Source organism: Chroicocephalus ridibundus, chromosome 4 (assembly GCF_963924245.1).
Source record: "Chroicocephalus ridibundus chromosome 4, bChrRid1.1, whole genome shotgun sequence".
In the NCBI taxonomy this organism is placed as follows: domain Eukaryota; kingdom Metazoa; phylum Chordata; class Aves; order Charadriiformes; family Laridae; genus Chroicocephalus; species Chroicocephalus ridibundus.
The window spans coordinates 55,259,896-55,280,242 of NC_086287.1; the positions used below are offsets into that span (position 1 = coordinate 55,259,896).

At 34.5% G+C, this 20,347-nt stretch overlaps 1 protein-coding gene across 4 annotated transcripts in view; it reads left to right on the plus strand.

Annotated features, from left to right (window-relative positions):
* PPP4R4 (protein phosphatase 4 regulatory subunit 4) overlaps window positions 1–20,347 on the plus strand; it is a 109,921-nt gene that overhangs the window by 53,097 nt on the left and 36,477 nt on the right. For 2 of the 4 annotated variants that reach the window (XM_063332688.1, XM_063332686.1), the window contains 13 exons: window positions 1,789–1,866; window positions 3,415–3,498; window positions 4,648–4,830; window positions 5,593–5,698; window positions 6,491–6,638; window positions 7,467–7,611; window positions 8,510–8,551; window positions 8,643–8,717; window positions 11,020–11,095; window positions 11,497–11,577; window positions 11,919–12,012; window positions 12,435–12,505; window positions 13,534–13,672. In XM_063332688.1, the coding sequence (XP_063188758.1) occupies window positions 1,789–1,866; window positions 3,415–3,498; window positions 4,648–4,830; window positions 5,593–5,698; window positions 6,491–6,638; window positions 7,467–7,611; window positions 8,510–8,551; window positions 8,643–8,717; window positions 11,020–11,095; window positions 11,497–11,577; window positions 11,919–12,012; window positions 12,435–12,505; window positions 13,534–13,672 (1,322 nt within the window). Of the gene's footprint in view, window positions 1–1,788; window positions 1,867–3,414; window positions 3,499–4,647; window positions 4,831–5,592; window positions 5,699–6,490; window positions 6,639–7,466; window positions 7,612–8,509; window positions 8,552–8,642; window positions 8,718–11,019; window positions 11,096–11,496; window positions 11,578–11,918; window positions 12,013–12,434; window positions 12,506–13,533; window positions 13,673–17,901; window positions 19,013–20,347 lie in introns of those variants that run through there. The other 2 variants (XM_063332689.1, XM_063332687.1) reach the window with 2 other exon arrangements.

Consider the following 20,347-nt stretch of genomic DNA (forward strand, 5'->3'; position numbering starts at 1 on the left):
TTTGTGACTGTTCAAAACAGCAAGATTTGAGAATACTTGTTGAAATGGTTTAGTTTGTCAAAGGTGTTCAGTTCCTCCTCACCTCTCCATATCCACACATTAGTCCGTTGAAGTTGTGTGACTTCATGCGATAAGAGGCTACTGCTAGGTGAGATTTTAGGGAGCAAAAGCTAAGAGAAACTTGTAATGGTCCAGTACCACAAACATAAACAATTGTAGTAATTACACTATTGGAAGGTTTTCAATGCTATTAGAAAATAACGAGACAAATGGGAGAAAGGAACTTGCCACCTCTGGTCCTGAAAACTCTCTCTAGAACTGTACAGTTTGCTACCATGCTGGTGTTCTATGGAGAACATTTATAAGGATCAAATCTAAGTTAAATGCTCAATTTAATATGAAACTACTTGGAAATTTATGCAAATGTAAAAGCAGATGTATTCTTATTATTCCATTCAGTTTACATAAGTTCCCCTGTATTATTTTCATAAAAGTTAAAGAATGTACCACTGCATAGATATTATTAGCTGTACGGGGTGAATTCCAGAAATGAAAATACACTCCCTCCTGATTTTAGTGACCCAGGTCACTTCTAGGCAGGTCTTCAAGATTTTTCATAGTATTTTACTGAGAACCTTGTGTTTCAGTCCTTGAGCTGGCCGTTTATCCCATTGTGTTGCTAGGGAAATTGGTAAGTTGAGCAGCTTGCTGAAAACAGTTAAATTACTAGTAGAGGCATAAATGGCTTTACTTCCACCATTATAAGAAAGAAAGATGGATTTCCAGTTCTTGTTACCTATCGATACCTTGTTTTAATGGATGATAATCCAAGGTAATTGCTGAAATTGTAAATGAGCATCTAATTCTACATAATATTTTGTGTTAGATATATAATACTTTTAAGTTACTGCCTGAATGTAAGCAAAGTCCTTCAGCTCATTCCAAAAAACCTGTAAAATTATACCTTGGTCTGAATGTACACTTAGTGCTGGTTGATTTTAATTTTAACACCATAACTAGGCAACCACGTGACAGCCAAAAATGAGTAACTTATGGCATTCACTGCTAGGTGGATTTTTTTTTTTAAATTTAAATAAACACCCTGTAGCCATTTCCTTAAGGCTTCATCTTGATTGGAAGTAAGCTCTTGTTTTCATTTGGCTTATATAAAGAAAATCATTAAAAAGCACAATATAATAGTCTGTATGGTAAAAATCTCATTCCTCAAGTTTTTCTCATGTTTGCTATAAAACCTTTTTAGCAGTGTGGAGATGGACTGCTGGTGTTTCTTAGAAATTTATATCTGATTTATGAATCACAGTAAAAAACCCGAAGAAGTAAGGAGTGAAAACTTCAGATGCAAATGTTGGTAAAACTTAAAATCCAGCACAAGCTAAGCCAATTTTTATATTATCTTTTTCTAAATTATATAGCAGCCTGACTGTTAACTCTCCTAAAGAGCATGAAGTACAACATTTGAATATTCCAGATGGAATTTTTCTAGCCTTGCAGTGCGGTCTTAAACATTTTTGGTAAATGTGAAATAGGGTTAATTCTAAAAGCATGTTTCGTGGTTAGGTAATAGACCCGTTTCTTAACTCATGTTCTTTATGTAAGCGTATTTTAATGTGATCAATGGAAGGTACACAATTTTAGATGGCTGATATTAAACAGTTGTTCTGCATCCCTTCTTCCTGCTTGCTGTAAAGTAAGCACATGTTTTATAGTTGTTGTAGTGCCATGGAACTAAAGAATGTTTCACCTTGCTGTCTTACTGTCATTTTTTAGGTTGCTAAGCTTTTAAATTCTGGTGTGTATAGAATACATAAAGAACTGGTTACACTATTACAGGATGAGTCACTGGAGGTAATATACTTTTATTGGCACTTTCTTTTGCTTGTTGTTTGAGGCAGATTATCTTGATGTTTGATAACTCTGCAGTAAGATGGTACAGTAAGTGTTTGAAGTGATCAAGAGCTTTTACTTCTGTTTCCCAGACACTGCATAAAGATACCAGCCTTTTGTGAATAAAAAGGAGGAAAACAGGAAGGTGTTTGAATTGAGTAAACCCCCACTGAATTTATGAGCTTTAAAAAATATTAATTCTAAATAGGTTTAATTGCTATATTGTTTATTACCTTACGATTTCTGTGGAAAGATTTGTGTTGGATACTATATTAAAATAATTGTTGATAGCATTCAAAGTTTTTGCTGTGTTTCATTTTCATTTCTCCAATTGAAGAGGTGATGAAGTAGTTTTGTATGGTTCAAAGGTCAAGATTTACAGAAAGAGTTTCAGTCCAAGATATGGTACAGAATCTCTGAATGTTTCTGAGACAGTTGGGTTTAGTGTACCTTGGTTTCAACCTGCATAAAACATGAATCGCTTACCTATATTACAGTCAATATCGTGAGAATTTTTTGGATTGAAAAATTGCAAATATTTATGTTTGCGACAAAATCACCATTTCCTCTGATACCGGATTCTAGTAGCTTGTTGGAGGTTTTTTGGGTTTTTTTTGTTTCTTTTTTTTCTATGTAAGATCTTTGGATATGGCATGGAAAAAGAAGTTTTGCTTTTAGGTGCTCCTTTTTGTTTTGGTATCCTTTGTTAGACATTTTCAATGAAATTAAAAGTGTTCATAGAACATCTACTTACAGTTTATGAAATTTTGGTCCATTTTAAAAGATTTCTCAAGTTGAACACCTGCAAGTTGAGAGTCAGAAGCAGCTGGTGATTTTGAAAACTCCCTTGTTTTAATCCGTATACAGTTATGTAAATAATAAGAAAATATTTGGTGCTTTATCATATATACCACCTCTGTCAGAATTGGTGCCAAAAAATATTTAATTATGTACTTTTCTAGTCTAGTTTCAAGTATTACAACATTTGAAAATAGGGTTATTCTATTAATATAGACTATATATTCTATTCTAATTTATCAGCTGCAGTTTTTCTTAAAGCAGGAAATACTGCTTTTAAGATTCAGCTGACAAATATAAAAAACCCCACGTTTCTTTGTGTTTTTCAAGGGTGTTACTTAACTGTCTATGAAATACAGATCTTTCTTAAGAATGAATGTTAATTTTAAAATATTGTGTGCTGTGAATAGTTTAGACAGCATTGACTGTGGTATTCACATGAACCAAAACTATAGGTTGTTTTCTTAAACTGAAAGCTATAACACTTATATTACTTACTCCATTAAAACACCAATTTTAAATCGCAGTCCTCATCAATGCAAGTATGTTGCATCTGGGTTTGGTTTGTTTTTTAGTTTGTTTTGTTTTGTTTTTTAAATGGATGCGAGAGAACACTAACATAAGAAGTGTCAGCAGAGGTATGTTGGTGAGAGATAAAAATTGAGTCAAGTTAATTTACAGGCCTCGTTTACGCAGCCTTTCTTTAAATAGGTCTTAGATGCCCTGGTAGGTCACCTTCCTGAAATCCTTGAACTAATGACTAATGGAGGAGAAAACAGCGGATCAGAAAGCAAAGTGGGTATTCTCATGTTTTTTTAATTTGCTTTCTAAATGAAGGTAGTAGTAAAGTTGCTCAGACATATATTGTATGAAGAGGCTTTCATGATTAGTTTCTGCTTGGGAGACATATAAAGTTTCTGTCTTTTTTTTTTCATTGTTGACTTTATAAACTTTAAAATAAAATAAAAAACGTTTTGAAAGATTAGACTTAATATAAAATGAACAGTTTATCCATGTTATTTTTCTAATTAACCACAGATTTCCCATGGTTGCCATTTTCTGCTAGAAGGAAGCCTGTATCCTGAAGTAAAGGCACTGAATTATGATTTAGGAGATCTGTATTTGCTCCCAATTTTACTAATTTAATTGTATGTGGCTCTGTATGATGGTTTATTCAGTGACTCCTCACCTGTAAAATGGAGCATAAAAGATCATCTCCTCCTTCAAGATGCTGTATTGAGCATACTTCCTAAATGTATAGAGATATTGAGAAATTCCAACAACATAAGAACTGAATAAATTTATTTTCTTGTATGGGCAAAAATTGAGAGCGTAATTTAAATTGTGAATTTGTTGGGTGTTTACAGCTGTAAAAGTATATAACAAGTGTGATGTCAAGTGTGGGAGTCTGGTTCATTTTGCTTAGTACTAAAGAGAATTTAGCTTGGCTATTGTAAAGTCTTTGCCTCCTACTGAGAAAAGGTGTATAATTGCTACTAAGACTAATTAGGGAGCTGAGAAGAACAAGTGCAAAGATTAGGGGGCCAGAAGGAAAATGGGTTTTATTTGGTTTGAGAAAGAAGACTGAGGAGGGTTGTTGTAATGGTCTTCGTATCTATAAAAGGGATTAGTTTGTCAGGAGGAGGGCTTGGAAATGAAAGTGTGTTTAGTTAAGGACTGGAATAGCTTTTTGACTAGTTAAGTGGAATTTACTGCTTAGGGGAGATTGTTTAATCCTGATCATTAATTTTTTTAAGAAGAAGTTAGACTAGTGTCTACTGGAAATGGTCACAGCGTAGCTGATCCTGTCTGAGGAGAGGAATTAATTGATCCCTTAAAATCTCTTCCCTTCTTACATTGTTGTGATGCGCCTTTTAAACATAACAACATGACATACAGCTAGAAGATGTAAAATTGTTTTAATGTTTATATTTTTATTTCTAGTTATTGTCTATTCCTGACTTGATTCCTGCATTAACAACAGCAGAACAGAGAGCAGCAACTTCTTTAAAATGGAGAACTCACGAGAAGTTACTACAAAAATATGCCTGTCTCCCTCATATCATATCAAGTGATCAGATTTATTACCGTTTTCTTCACAGAATGTTGACAATCATTTTGACAAATGTGAGCCTGCCTTTTTCCCGTCAATTTTTTATTTGTTTACACCATTTAGAACAACGACCAATATTTGCTATCCGTAGTACTTTATATATAATACTAATCTTAAAGTACTGTTTCGCATTGCACACGGTATATCAGGCTGTGTGGTTTTTTTTTTTACGAGACTGAGAAATTGCTCTGAGAACTCTCCCCAGTTTGAGGAGCAAAATGTGAATTGACAGATTGTCATGTTTTTCCTCCCACCCAAGTCTTTCCTGTCTTTGTGTTCATTATCAGTTTGTTTCTAGGTAAATCCAGATTTTTTTCCTCTGAGATATGCTTTCTTTTTCCTGATTCCATACATTACTTTGCATTGTGTTCCATTCTTTGTGAAAGAACACTTTATTCTGAAACTGAATGATGATTTAGAGCTACTAGTCTGAAATTTTATTGAATTCATTCAAGAGTAAAACTGTCTGTTGTAAGGGAAGACGTTGTAAGTTCTATTTCCTAACACCTACAATATAGAAGGTGTCTTCCAAACATGGAATACTTTAAGATGTTTATGAAATAATTGAATAAGCAAGTTAGACAAAAGGGATAAAGAAGTAAGTGTCTCATGAATTGGCCAAACTTCCTTATTCTCCCTTACATTATACCATTATTTCAAAATTTGTAAAGTTAGGCTAATTTTTAGCTATTTTTTTCTGCTTCTAGAATTTTTATACGTTTTTACTCGTATTCCTTCAAATATGTTTAATTGTGTTCCCTTTATTTTCTCTCAAGAATGTCCTGCCAGTCCAAAAGGCAGCAGCTCGAACTCTCTGCGTTTATTTACGTTATAATCGCAAACAAGAACAGAGGCATGAGGTTATTCAGAAACTGATTGAACGTAAGATAATTTTTCCTTGCTTACTTAGAGATGCAAGTTAGTTTTGACTGAAGATCTATTTGTGGTTATATTTATTCAGTGTAACTTCCTGCCATCATTGGTAGGATTACACTTAGAAGACATTCAGTTGCTCATATGATCCCCAGGCAAAACATATTGTGCGTGTGCGAGGAATATATCTGAAGCTTACGCAAGGGAATTGGGAAACAGGCAATGTGGAAAATTGATAATATGCCAAGACCCCTCCAACCCTACTTCTTGAATCCAAGATTGCTTAGCTGTAGGCACTGCAATATACAAAGCAGAATTCCTCCATAGAAGTAAAATTCTCTAGAGGCTGCAGGATAAGAAGTGCTGAATAAATCCTCTCGGAATGAATTTATGAATGAGTTAGTCACCTAAGTTGACTTTCTGGTCTATGCTACGTGTTTTAAAGATAGATTAGAAGTTTGAATAGTTCCCATTAGCAATCCTTAATGTTTATGCAGTAATTTTGATACGTCTGTGACATGGTTTGAAAGGCATACAGGGCTTTGTTCAACGTGTTACCTGGTTCGTGTGCTATTTTTGCTTTTTTCAAATGGTTAAAGGGACAGGTGGTATTTCTGAACAAAATGCTCACTGACAGAAATGGTCATTGAGTTCAGAAGGCTAGGTTTTCACTGAAAGAACTGAGAGAGACTGAGATGTGCCATGTGATGTGTGCTTATCATCCTTGAGTCAAAGGTTAACCTTTGAAATGTTTTCTAGCTGACATTGAAAACTTAATATCCAGGAATTCTTATTTTTCAGAACTGGGCCAAGGAAAAAGTTACTGGAATAGACTTCGGTTTTTAGATACTTGTGAATTCATTATGGAACTGTTCTCAAAATCGTTCTTCTGTAAATACTTCTTTCTACCTGTGCTTGAACTTACACATGATCCAGTGGCAAATGTGAGGTACTGTACAAAGAGTATATAGCAGTGTACAGGAAAAAAGCTTTAAATAATATATTAAGAAATGTTTGTACAGGTTTTATGTCTTGTTTAAATAATGGGACTTGAGTAAAAAGGTACAGAGCCTTCAGGGTGACCAGTATTAATGGTGTAGGGGACTATGGGAATGATGTTGGGAAACCGCAGAATCAGGTCAGTCTGAGTGTTTGAGAACTGATCAAAAGTGTCGAGGTTTGGCATGAAAGGAACAAGCAATAGATGAGAAGAAAGTAATACATGAATTACACACATCAGAAATAAGATTAAAAGTGTAAAATCACACAAAATACATGACAAAAAAAATGAACTATTTTCTTAGTGATAATAACTGCCTGGTCCCTATCAGTTTAGTGAAGAAAAAAACTCACTTCAAAAATAATGGAAAAAACCCTGTATATAAATGAATAATTTACCAACTTCCCGTATATTTTTCTATTCCTTTTCAATTTACTTTAACAACGAAGTAGAAAACTTTTACATAAGGTAAAACCTATGCTAATTTTTTAAGCTCAGACTACTGAAAGAATTGCTTGCGTGCTTTACTTTACATACAGTGACACGGAAATGGATGGGATTGACTTTGAGATACAGGACTGTAATCCTGGTATGTGGAGAAGTTTTTGAAAATGTTACAGCGTGTCTGGAAACAAAATATAAGTGACAATCATTTCTGAAAAATAAGACCTACTGCCTTAATTATTTTATCTCAAATGCTAGAAATAAAAAAATTAATAATGTTTATTAAACATCAGCATCAAAAGGTGAATATTTACTTTTTTTTTTTTTTAATAGAATGAAGCTATGCTATTTGTTGCCAAAAGTTAAGTCTACTCTGAAGATTCCCACTGATAAACATTTACTTCAGCAGCTGGAATTATGTATCAGGAAACTTTTGTGTCAAGAGAAAGACAAAGATGTCCTGACTATTGTAAAAAGAGTAAGTATTTTTCTTTTCCAGCAGCATTTTGTCTTGAGGTTATCATTAAAAGTTAAGATGATCCAAGTTATGCTTTCTGTTGATTCTCTTAATGTAGTAAGAGGAAACTAAAGAATTCTATTGTTTGTAGAAGATGTTAATAGAAGATGTAGTATAGTGTATTCTGTCAAATTTACGAGAGTTGGTGTTTCCGTGGTTACTTATATTGCAGTTATTTTCTAGTAACTGGGATTCAGGGTTTTGGTTTGACCATTTGTGAAAAAATAGCAGATGACTAAAGATAGGATTAAAGGTTGATCCTAGTAAAAATGATCAAGTCTTTGAAGCAGATTTATCTTGTTGTTCTATTTACTTTACAATATACAGATACAGGATTTGCAGGAATTTGAAACGTAACAAATGTCTTTGTAATATGAATATTCACAGAAAAGTACACCTTTAAAGGATGCCCATGCTTATTCTCCAAGAGGCCATGAAGTGAAGTAGCTGAAGTAGGTGGCTTCCTCATAGGGCCAGTCGGCAGGAGAGGTTGCAGGAACGCCTGTCTGGAGCATCCTGGCTTTTTCACAGATTCCGGAGTTATTTTTTCAGTCTCGGTTCCTAGGTTCATGCTCCAGCCATTCGTGCTTCTGTGCTTTCCTCGACTATATTTTGAGTTCCACATAGACAATCTATTAGTCCTTCCTTGTGAGTCTCAGCAGGGCTCTGAGAATATTCTCTGACAGTTTTTAACTACATTTGTAGCACAAATATGCAAGCATAGGCTTCAAATGTTTAGGAAGAAAAGGCGTGGTTAACTTTGAATACCACTATTCTAAGCTTCTTATCTGGACAATTTTTTAGTTAAGTGTGGCATGCTGCTGAGTAATGGTAAATAATGTTTTGATTTTCTTTATAGACAGTGTTAGAATTGGACAGAATGGAGATCTCTGTAGATGTTGTAAGTACCTCCTAACTTTAATACTTACCAAGTACTTTTAATTCCCATTTTCATGTAGTGATTTTTTATTTTTATTGGTTTTATTTTGAAGTTTCAGAAAAGATTTTACGAAAATGATTTATTGGATCAAGAAAAAGAAAGACAAGAACATCTCCTTTTGGAAATGGTATATTTTATCAGTACAATCTGTCCTTTTTTTTAATAGTTCATAGCTAAATATTAATGAGGCAACAATTTTAAGGTAGAGGAAGTGCATATTTTGGAGAGACCTGGTAGGTTCATAATCTGTGTGTGGTTTCATTTTACGCTTTACAATAAGTTTAAGTCCTTCAAAGTAACATGTGACTTAATTTCCTTTACTACCTAAATTTTACTGTCTCCATTAGAAAGGCAAACTGAAATTTCTCGAAAAATACTCATGCTTGATGCCTCTATAGTTCTAAAATTGCAAGCCTTTCAGCACACCTTTATGAAATCTTTTTGAGGGAGCTTAGCAATTTGTCAGGCGTATATAACATAATAGATTGAATAATGAAACACCTCGGAATTCACATACAGCTTCCACTGGCAAAGAAATTAATGTCATAAGTTCTTTTGTGCCAAGGAAGCCGAAGGAGGCTCTGTGTGTTGCAATCTTTCCTGTTAGCCAGAAAAAAAAGGAAGAAAGAAAGGCCGTTGTCATCTGCAGCCTGGCAGGAGGGAGACAGTGCAGGTTGTATAGAGCGAAGGGAGCTACAAGTTAGGATTTGAAAGTGAAGTGTGCAGAATGCTTTTCCAACTTACAAAACTATTCATTTTCAGTCATGGTTGTAAGCGAAAGCGGCTTACAGCTTTGCCACATAGTCTACTGCGTCTTCACAAAGCCTAGATTTGATTCCTGCAGTCCTTCCTTCTGCTGCCGCCTCTCCAGCCCGAGGTGGGAGAAGCTAAGACGCTCACAGGATTTAGAAGAGGCCGAATTTCATTAGCATAGTTCCACTGACTTGTAGTAATTGCGCTCCTCTGTAGTGAGCCAGAACAGATTCAAGATTGTCCAAAATATGTCACTTTTTCCTCTTTGGGATTGCTACAGAGCCTACATTTGTGGCCCACTTTGATGTCAGTAGGTACTGCAGTTGATGATACTTGTCTCAGGGACTTCCTGCCACCTCCCATTAGCTCCAGCCACAGGTTCACCTTTGTTCCCAGGACCTGCTTACACATATTCAAAGACCTGATCTTAGCTTTAGCAGTTTTTAGGTAGATACAATTAATATTTGTATAGCAGAAGCATTTGGAGCTGTGGTAAAATAGCCTCCAGTGCACGCTGTGTTACCGTGTATTGTAGAATAACATTAATTTTCACCTTGTTGCTACAGCTAGAGTTTAGAAGGGCACCTGTATTATTATGATATGATATATATTATGATATATGATATGGGGTTACCTTCTGTATCACAAAGGTCTCATTAAGCATCGTCAGCAAAAGGCGTGCTTTTGAGGAACTGCAGATGTACACAGTAAATTGTGACGTCTTGCAGGCTCAAATAGATGAGGAGCCATCGAACACAGCTAAGTGTATCTGGATGCTACAGATTTTAATACCTAATATCCTGATAAGTTTCCTTAATTTTAGTGATTGACTCAGTAGATAAAATATTCCAGCGACCTTGACCTGAATTAATTACCTCTTTTTCTTTTTAAACTCTGGTAGTAATTAAAGTGAAATGAAACAAATAGAGTAGAACAATTACGGTTCACTTGGTGCTTTTTATTATGAACATTGTACAGAAAATATGCTAATAACTTTTTGAAGTGATACCTATTCGCCAATAATCCTGAAGCAAGTACTGGCTTTAGAAATCATTGATGTAGCTGTATTAACACTGTCTTCTGTCTGTGCATGTGCTCTCAAAAGCTATTCTAAGGCTAGCTAAATTACAGAAAGGCAAATAAAATCCTTATACTTGAAGAACTGTAATACTTGGGTTTGCTTTGCATAAAGGCTTGTCAACTGTTGATGTTAATTTTAGACCTTTAAAAAGTTTGAGCATATGTGATACACCTTATCACTTCAGAAGAACATTTTAATTGAATTGTGTGTTTGAATTAAAAATGTTGTCGGTTCTGTTATGAGAATATTTGTGTAGCATAAAAATTTTACATTGTCAGTTGCCAATTTCTTTATCTTTTTAATTAAAAAAAGTCCAGGCATAACTTTAATAATAAGTTATAAATGCAAACTTCAACTCTGAGGTTCCTTCATAATTGAAATCAACATTTTTTGGTGTGATTTTTGTATGGGATATGTACCCTGATTTCATTCTGTACTGGTAGTTGTTTCTCTGCATATTCACTAGGAGTTGTACTAATAGTAGGAGAGAGTAGAAATTAACTGTTATTTTGATGATTTGGAAGCAATCCCTAATGGAAACGCAATTTTTTTTTTTTTCCTGAGTAATACCTAAGAAAATTATTCATTTTTTCAGGAACAATTAGAAAAAGAGAAGCAGCAAAATGAAGGAAGATCTACAAATGTTAATGATAAAATATTTGAAAAGAAGCGTAAGTTTATTTATTTATGTACGTATTATTTGTGCATGCATTCTGCAAAGGTAGAAGAGAAGGGAGCAGAAAAGAGGCACTTTATACATTAAATTGCAGAGTTTTAGAAAGTGTCAATAAAACTTTTTTCCTATATACTTGTAAAAATATTTATGAAAACTGGCCTCATATTAGAAGGAAGATTTTTGGTTTTTTCTTTATTAATAAAATACATGATAGTTTTAGTTGTCTGTTATTTTTCATTTTGGGATGTAGTGTAAGTACTTGTCTGTGATGTGAAGCGTCTGAAGTGTTAGTAGCACGGGATTAGATATTTTTACTGTTTACCCCAGGACTGTGTCCTCTTTCCTTCTTTAAAGTTCAGCTTTGCGAGAGAAGTATTTATACTGGACTTTTTTTAGGTAGAGACAGCAAAACATCATCAGTGTTGGCAAAAAGTATCACGCTCTCTGTTCCTGTAAACTCTTCTGGTACATCAGCAGGTAAGAACTCCTTAAAAACTCTTCTAGGATGCTTTGATCTCACATCAGCAGGTTAAAACCCAGAAAAGCTGCTGTTGGCATCTGTGGGACAAAGTTTCACCTACTGCACATAAGAAAAGATTCCATTCCTAGAACTGCACGTGTTTGCTATGATTTTTAGTTATATTTTATTCTTTAGTATGTAAATAGGTGACATAAATAAAACTCATTGTTATTGAAGTAGTTAAATCAGTTCCTTCAGCTTGCATAGGTTGACAGAAAATTATATTAAAAAGTGTTCTTAATTACTGAGGAAATGCAATGATATCCATGTTAAAAACTTGTGCTCCTTCTAATTTTAGGCAAAGAAGAAAAGAAATCCAAGTTGGTTCGAAGCCAGTCTTTCAGTACTCAAGCACTACATCCAAAATACAGCAACATAGACAAGTGTCCTAAGTATCTTTATTATCTTCATTGCTTACTTCATAGATAACTCTTTACCTAAGAAACTACTGTTATGAAATTATATGCACGTTAATTTGTGAAAGTAGTGATCTGCTCACCGAATTGTGACCTAAATTTTCAGCTTCCTGTTTAACTGAGGGAAGAAATACCATTTTAAGGCAGACTGAGGCCTACAAATTGTTATGAATTTCTTTTAATATGTGTCATGATATATTAAAAATATTTTCCAATACGAACTGCTAAATCTAAATTCATACATTTCTTGAAGAAATTTAAGCGTAACTTTCTTATTTAATTTTTTTATATAAACTCAAAAATAACCTCCAATATTATTAAACAGCAGGATGATACAACTGGGAAGAACACTTTTCTGTGATAAACAATTTTGTTTTGTTTGTTTTTTTTTTTTTAAGTAAAAGCTCTGCTACAGGATATACATCTTCAGTATCAGGAATGGGAAAGGGTTGTATGTTATCCTTCAGTGGTAAGTAGGTTATTATATTTTACATTAGTTTGTTCTGGGGGTGCTGAATGTGTGGGCCTCATTAAACAGGCATGCTTTAAGATACCATTCTCTTAAAGAACATAGAATAACAGATATCCAATATGTTTGAGCACTTGAGTGCTAGTCCGTTTGGTTTATTTTATTTTATTTTATTTTATTTTTATTTTTATTTTTATTTTTATTTTTATTTTTATTTTTATTTTATTTTTATTTTTATTTTTATTTTTATTTTATTTTTATTTTTATTTTTATTTTTATTTTTATTTTATTTTTATTTTTATTTTATTTTTATTTTTATTTTATTTTATTTTTTTTTTATTTTATTTTTATTTTATTTTATTTTTATTTTATTTTTATTTTTATTTTATTTTTATTTTTATTTTATTTTATTTTATTTTTATTTTATTACATGTTCATTGAAAGTTACATTTAAAAGTAGTAAAAGTAAAATGAGTTTGGCATTTCTTCATTTGCATTTTGGATGCCATAAAAAGGTTGGGTTTGCGGTTTACCTCCACCCATTTTACGTGAGGAAAGGGATATTACGTATAACTTCTACTGAATTAGGGGAGCGGAACTGCTGTCTGGAAATGCCTCCGTCTCCATTTGCTGTTGAAGAGTTTGGATGATTAAAGATTAGAATTGCCTCCTAGAGAAACCTGTCTTTTTCCATTCACTACCAATAGACACTAGACAATTAACTTACATGAAATAGGTAAATTTTTATCAGCTAAACACTGGCAAATGAAATCCCACTATTTTCATATACTAAATGTAATCTTGCCTTCCAAAATGTATTTTCTAATTATTTTTGTTTACCATTTTTTCATAAAAATACTTGAAGAAATGTTAAGTTGCAACCATTCCCTTGCAGAAAGTTGAACTTTTGGGTTATTGCCATAGGAGTTATGTCACTATTACCACAGGAAAAACAGCTCATTCTGTTTACTCTCAGTATATTTTTTTCAGACAAAATTCTTTGTCTAAACTGGGACTCTATATTTCAGATGATTCATTCCGGACTCATTCTACTGGTAATAGTGGGAATGCTGCCTTCCCTTCCAGTTCTTCTTCTCGCAACTTATTTAACTCAGCTGACCAGAAGAGCAATGGAAACAAGGAGACTCAGTCCCGAAAGATGAGCATGTAAGTGGTTGACAGGAGGTTAAATCAGGCTTATGGGTAACATTCTCAAAGGGAAGTCAAAAGATCCATGTAAAATTAAGCCTATATTTAGGATACTTCTGCGCCCAGATTTTGAAATACTAAAATAGCAGGGTAGAAATGCGATGTGTGCAATTACAAGTGTTTTTAAGGTTGCGTTCCCTTTTAATTAGCCTTTCACATCAATAACTCGTGCACACATTTGCATTCAGCTGGTACATTGTGGGGAGAGTGGAATGGGATAAAGTGAAGGTTAGTGCATTTGATATGTAGTAACTACAGTCACGGTGATTTAGCTGCCTTTAGTTGGAGAAACAGAACCTATGTAGTGTTAGATGATTTAATTTTTCCTTCTTTTTATTTGTTTATATAAGTTTATATATCGTTATGTAACAAATTCATGATGAAGTTTGAGAGTTATGATGAACTGGTGCTGCTACTTTTTATTAAGTCTGCTTTCTTTGCCTTACATTAACCGCTTTGATAAAAAAAATTCAATGCTAGGCATTTCCCTCAGGCTTGTTTTCTTTAAACATCAGCCTAAACTGTTCAGTGCTTTGCAATAACAAAATCAAAGATGAATTTGTTTGCTCCTGTGATAAAAGTATGACAGTCTTAGAGAAATCACTGTGATGTGTACTTACTCAGTCAAATCTCTGTAGACTCTAGCAGTTAATTCCCTGCACATTCCTTTTACATGGTAACTTGTAGTTCTAAATTACTGTCATTGGACTAGCTGTAATTTTAGGGGCTCAGACTGAGATTTCTCTTTGCTATCAGAGATTTTCTTTATTAGCCAAGGCAGAATGGAGAAAAGAAAGGAGCCAGCTGTAGCAAGAAGGGGAGGCTGTTTAGGAAAGTTGACTGAAGTGTAATAGAAACTAGAACTAGAAGCTGAAAAGTATGTGGAAATGCAAGTTGGGCCTTGGAAGTCTGAGTAGGTACGAGAGACCAAGAATGAAAGGAGAGCCTAGGATGTGAGGCTATGACTTGCTGGTCAAAGATAACAGAGCTGAGATATGGAGCCTACACAAGACAGGAAAGAGGAAACACCTTACACTGGTTTGCCCGGTATAAAGAGAAAACAATAGTGATAGCGATGTCTCTTGAGTGGTCCTTTCTGGAGGACAAAGTATCTGTATGAACTCATATTTTTCCACTTTGGTATTTTCAGGTTCCTTTAAAAAACAAACCAAAACACCCTCCTCCCCGCCCCCCCCCCCAACTTTACTCACAAATATAAGTTAATAAAATTCCTAAATTGTAAAATAAAATACCCAAAAGTTTAACAAATGTAAGAAGATGTTCTCTGAACAGCTTGGATTCAGTTACTTGTAAACATTATATTATGATACAATTTCTTGCTGTGTGATCACATAGGATTTTTTTCCTGATGTAATTTTACCACCTTCACTGTACAAGATAAATTTATTCTGGAATGAAATCAAGCTTGCATAGTGACCTATTGTTTTTAAAACTGCATTTTCTTTGTATGAAAGTTTGGAAGATAAGTAGTGAAAGAAGGTGGGCTGTTTGTGTTGAGTCAGTGGTTTCACAGCAGAAGTACCTTCAGGTGCCAAGTCAAATTGCATTCTATCCCTGTCTTTGCCAGAGTCTAATGCCTTCTCTTAAATATTACCCAAAGTACTTACTTAGACCTTTTTATAAGTGATCATTAGGTGGTCACTTATTTCAAAGTGCATGATTTCAAACTCAACAGTTAGATTAGTAGACATGCTGACATTTTCAGCCATCTGTAAAGTAAATGGGACATGTATCTTGAGTACATAAAACGAAACATAGTGCTATATACTTTGAAATATTAGGTGTGCTCAAAACCCCATGTGCTTTCACCCTAATCACTGCATACCTCTGTTCCCTCTCTTTAAAACCAGAAATTAGTTCAAATGTTGTAATTTTTTTTTAGCAACCATTGTAGAAATTCCAATTACTCATCTGTCTCAGAAGGATTTGGGGAAAATAAATGGATTAATATTCACGAAGCAGTTAGATGCAAAGATTAGTTAGACATATTTTTTACATCATATAAAACTTTTCCAAATTTCAAAGGGTTTTCTATCTGTCACTTAAATAAAACCGATACCTTTTGTTTGAATACAAAGGGACAGGAAAAGACTCACACAGCAGTTTGTACCTTTGTCTTCAGGCAGGAAAGTGGAATGTAAGAGACTCAGCTTCAAGTCTCAATGTACCGTTCCCAAGTGAATACCTTAACAGCAGACTATTTGAAAGTAGGTATCTGATCAAACACAATGATCTGGATGCTCTCTCTGATCCAGAAAGTCCCTAAGCTGCATAGTGTCAGAAGCCAAGAGGATATACCAGGGGAAGAAAAACAGTTTTGGTTAAAGAGGAGCAGGCTTAGGATGACCTACATTTAGTTCTGAATAAGAGTTTTAATGTTCTATGTTCTTCTGGGAAAACACATCTCTCAAGTCGGTATAATGTCTGCTGCACTGTAGATTCAATTTCTCTTTTGTAATCTGGCCCAATTCTCAATCGTTTTCCTAAGAAAATGGAGCAGCTCTATAAGGAGATATTAAGAGATACAGATACAGGAATGGTTGGTGGTAAATGCGTTCCTCTGCATAACCTCATTGACCACAGATATGTTTGGGTGTAACTCTTTTATATTTCTTTTGTTGAGAAAGTCAGTCCTGGTGCTAAATGTACACATACTAAAATAGAAAAAAAGTCAGTTTGAAGGAAACGTTATTTTCTGAGTTGAATGATGGAAAAAATTGATATCCAAATATATAAGCAGTTGATGGAAATGACTCTTCCTGAGAGAAGAATTTAAATATCGTCCAATGAGCGGTGCAGTTGAATAGATGCTCGTGAATGAGTGTCACCATCTATGGGCTCACTAAGGCAGAAAACTTGTGAGAAGGTAATAATTGAGTATATATTTAGATTATATCATCACATCAATTTACATATGTGCTGGTTAAACATTGTACTGACCATCTTAGTTCTGGCAAGTCCTAGCTTTTAGTTTATTGGCTTTGCAACATGAATACGGTAACTTCTCATATGTTTCTTTTTCTAAGGAATTCTGTGTGTTTGGGAAAAGTGGAACATTGGGCTTCAGTATGTTGCTTAATAATTAAAATATCAACAGATATGATTAGTGATTCTTAATTCAAAGTGATGTGTGTTTGGACAAAATCTTATTTAATTGCTTAAGTGTAATCTTTTCCATAAAACTACTCTACTGAATATTGGCAAGTGTTCACTTTTGACAAGATAGTGCAGTTTGCAGGTATGAAGAATTTCTCATTGCATATATTCATGTTCCAGGAATTTCTCAAAACCCAAAATTACTTTGGTGGACAACAGAGGTCTTTACTTACCACGCTCATGAGTTCAAACATTTTGTTGTCCCAATTCAGAGATGTGTGTGCCAATTAAAATATTCTGTCTTTTTGAAAATAATGTAGATGCAAGAAAAAAATATATCAGTAAATCCTGATCCAGTGCTCGCAAGCAGGCGACAAGAAAATGACCATTAGCTTTGGTGTCATTTGCTGGGTAGTACTCAGGCAATAGAAAATGCAAGAACTATGCTAAAGATGCACCCGTAAAACTTAATGGTGGAATGCAAATTAATATTTGCAGACACTTCTAAAAGTTAATTCCTGTTCTTTGAAATATTTCTAAACAATACAAACAGTTGTTAATTGACAGAGCTACAACTGTGGGAAGTTGGAAGAGCAGTATACTTAAAGATTAAAAAATTAAGGCTGTGAAAAATGCAGAAATTGCCCAAATGATATTGTGGTCAACAGAAGACCTAGAAATAACTCTGTAAAGAGCTCTAAGTTTCTCTCTTTTCCCCATCTCCACTTTCCCCAGATTTTATCGTGGGTTAAGCTGGAGACCTCTGGCATTACTTGAAGCCACGAGTAGACTGCATGTATTACCGTAACCATCTCCCTTAGAGGGATCTCTACATGACCTTCTGTAGAAAACTAGAAAACTTAATGGAGAAATACACCCTTCTTGTGAAGAATGCCCTCAGAATGTGTCCATTTGGCTTTTTCAGTGGGTGCAATAGAGCAGCTTCTAATTTTTAAAGTACAGCATCTAAGAGTTACATTAAAATGTTACACGTAATAGCAGTTTACTATGTTATGTCATTTAATAATATAGCAGCAACATATTATGTGTGTTTCTTCTTTTGTATGAAGAAAAAACAGAAAATCAAACTCTTAGATCTTCTGACAGAAAAAGAAGGGAACCAGAGGCTGGTGGAAGCAACTTACGGTGCCATAAGGTGGGAGCAGCAGATGGGACTTTCTAATGCCTGGAATGAATAAAATGCATCTTGCAATGTTCAAACTTTTTATCTTTTAATTAAAATCCCAAGCTGTATAATATGTTCCGATAAGTAATGTACCGGTTGCAGAATTCCAACGTTGTAGTGAAATGTTATGAAATGTAACTTCAGCTATGTGCTCTTCACTGCTGCAGCTAAAGAGAGGGTTTTGTTTTCTTCAATTATGCCTTTGTAGTTCAAGTTCTTGGATTTAGAATGCACATATCCATTACTTAATTGGCTTATTTACAATTTTAGCAATTCTTAGCACCCATTTTTTTAATACAAGAAATAGAAAGAATTGTTATGAATATGAAAAAGTAATCCCACATTTGAAAGAATCTTCAAACCTAATTTAAGACCAAAGTCCAGAAGCATCGATCAGTCTATAAAATATATAAACTTTAGTAGCATTGTGCTGTGAATTTGGAGGTAATGTTTTTTACAAGTGCTAAGTGAAGTTCATAAAAATCCTGTGTAAGTTTCAAAGCAATCTAAAAACAGATGTCTCCAGATGATATTAAAAAAACAAAAAGTTTTATTTAATAAGCTTTGTTGTATAAATACTTGTTTTAATTTTTAGTATTTCAGATTGTATTTTCACTTCAATAATTTATAATGATGAATCTACTTTTTAATCAGCTGCTATTGCAAGCTATCATGCTCCAGTGATGTCATCTGCATTTGTTTGTATTAATGCTAATGTTTCTATCAAATTTGTCTGTGGGAAAACATGCAATTCTATTTTAAAAAGTTCTATTTATGCCAATACTTGAGAGAGAGCCTATGAAGCTATTGTCAGCTTCTCTATTTCAAATGGAAGCAGCGTAAATATATTGATATCAGAAATACGTGGTTTTTAAAATTTATTGGTGTATGATAAAGATGATCTGATCTGTGAATGCATATGCGTGTGTGGTTACTTTTTATAATGTAAAAATATGAATGATGATTTACTCAAAATAAAACCTAGGACAATGCTGTACATGCATGTTCTTGAAAAAACATTTCTCAGGGCATCTTTTATAATTAAAATAAATAAAAGCATTTACCTATAGAAGGTATATATTTTAAATAGTAATAATGCTGGATGTATGCTGTCTTTGTGAGGTACAAAACGTGTCTTTGGATTTAGCAGTGTTTTACTGTCTGAATTCTTAAGCTTCTTACACTGCAGTTGGATTTAGGTGTATCCTCTGTCTTTAGTCACAGCCATTGTTTGGATTCTGTGGAAACACTCGAGTTTTCAGTTTGTTCTGCAGCCTGGAGTAGGATCTTGTAAATCACAGATTTCTTTAAAAGCTTCTTCAAGTACTATGATGTTTATCGTGCAGTATTGATACAGATATACAGATGACCTATACTGGCTCCTCCTAGGTCCTGCTTTTGTCTCATTACTGAGAACAGATGCTCCCAGTTCCCTGGGGACAACTCGCGCAAGGTGCCAGCTACAGCTGCTCACCCCTGGCCACAGGAGACCGCTCAGTCTGTTCTCAGTCTGACTTCTGCCAGGGACCAAACTCAGATCAGCAGTACCCAGCTGCAGAGCAGGACTCAAAACTGTGTTTGACCCACAAACTAGAGCAATGTAGAACCGCCAGTAAGTTCAGAAACTTGAACCCAAGCTATTTCTCCCCTTAATGAGCATGTAATGAGTTCTGTATACAGTCTGTCTTTTGTTTCTTATTGGCTGTCATTTGTCTGTCATTTTTAACTGATTAATGCTAATAACACGTGTTGCACTCAATAACCCTACTATGTATAAATTCCTGCTCTGTAATCTTTAAATACTCTTATATAGGTATTTTTTTGGTCTGCATGTCTTCCTTGTACAATACTCCTGGTGTCTTGTGTATACTTTCATCAGTCCTTCACACTACAGACCTCCATCCCAGCAGTCTTTTTTGGGGCTGCTTACTTCTGGGTTACTTCTGTTGGGCCGCACCAATACTGTTGAACCCTTTGTAGCATTGTTTTTACCTGCAACTCAGAATAACAGCTGGAGATGAGCTGCACAGTTATAATTGGGTGGTTCTCATCTAGAGCAGCCTTCCTCCTGTTATTCATTCAGAGGCAAAAGGGAGTGATTCTCTTTCTTTCTGGGTACATTCACGCTGCCACGTGGAGTTAGGTTAGAAGCACCTTCACAGTCTCATCAGATACCAGAGTCTGCCCGCTAAATCCTTTTGTGAGTGGCTTACACCAGCATCTGGGCTGCTGTGGGTAGACATCTCATGGGAAGTGGCGTGATTTTTAGAGGTGTTCACCAGCTTTGCCCTGCAATGTGTCTTTTGTATCCTCTCTTGCGGATGCGTCTG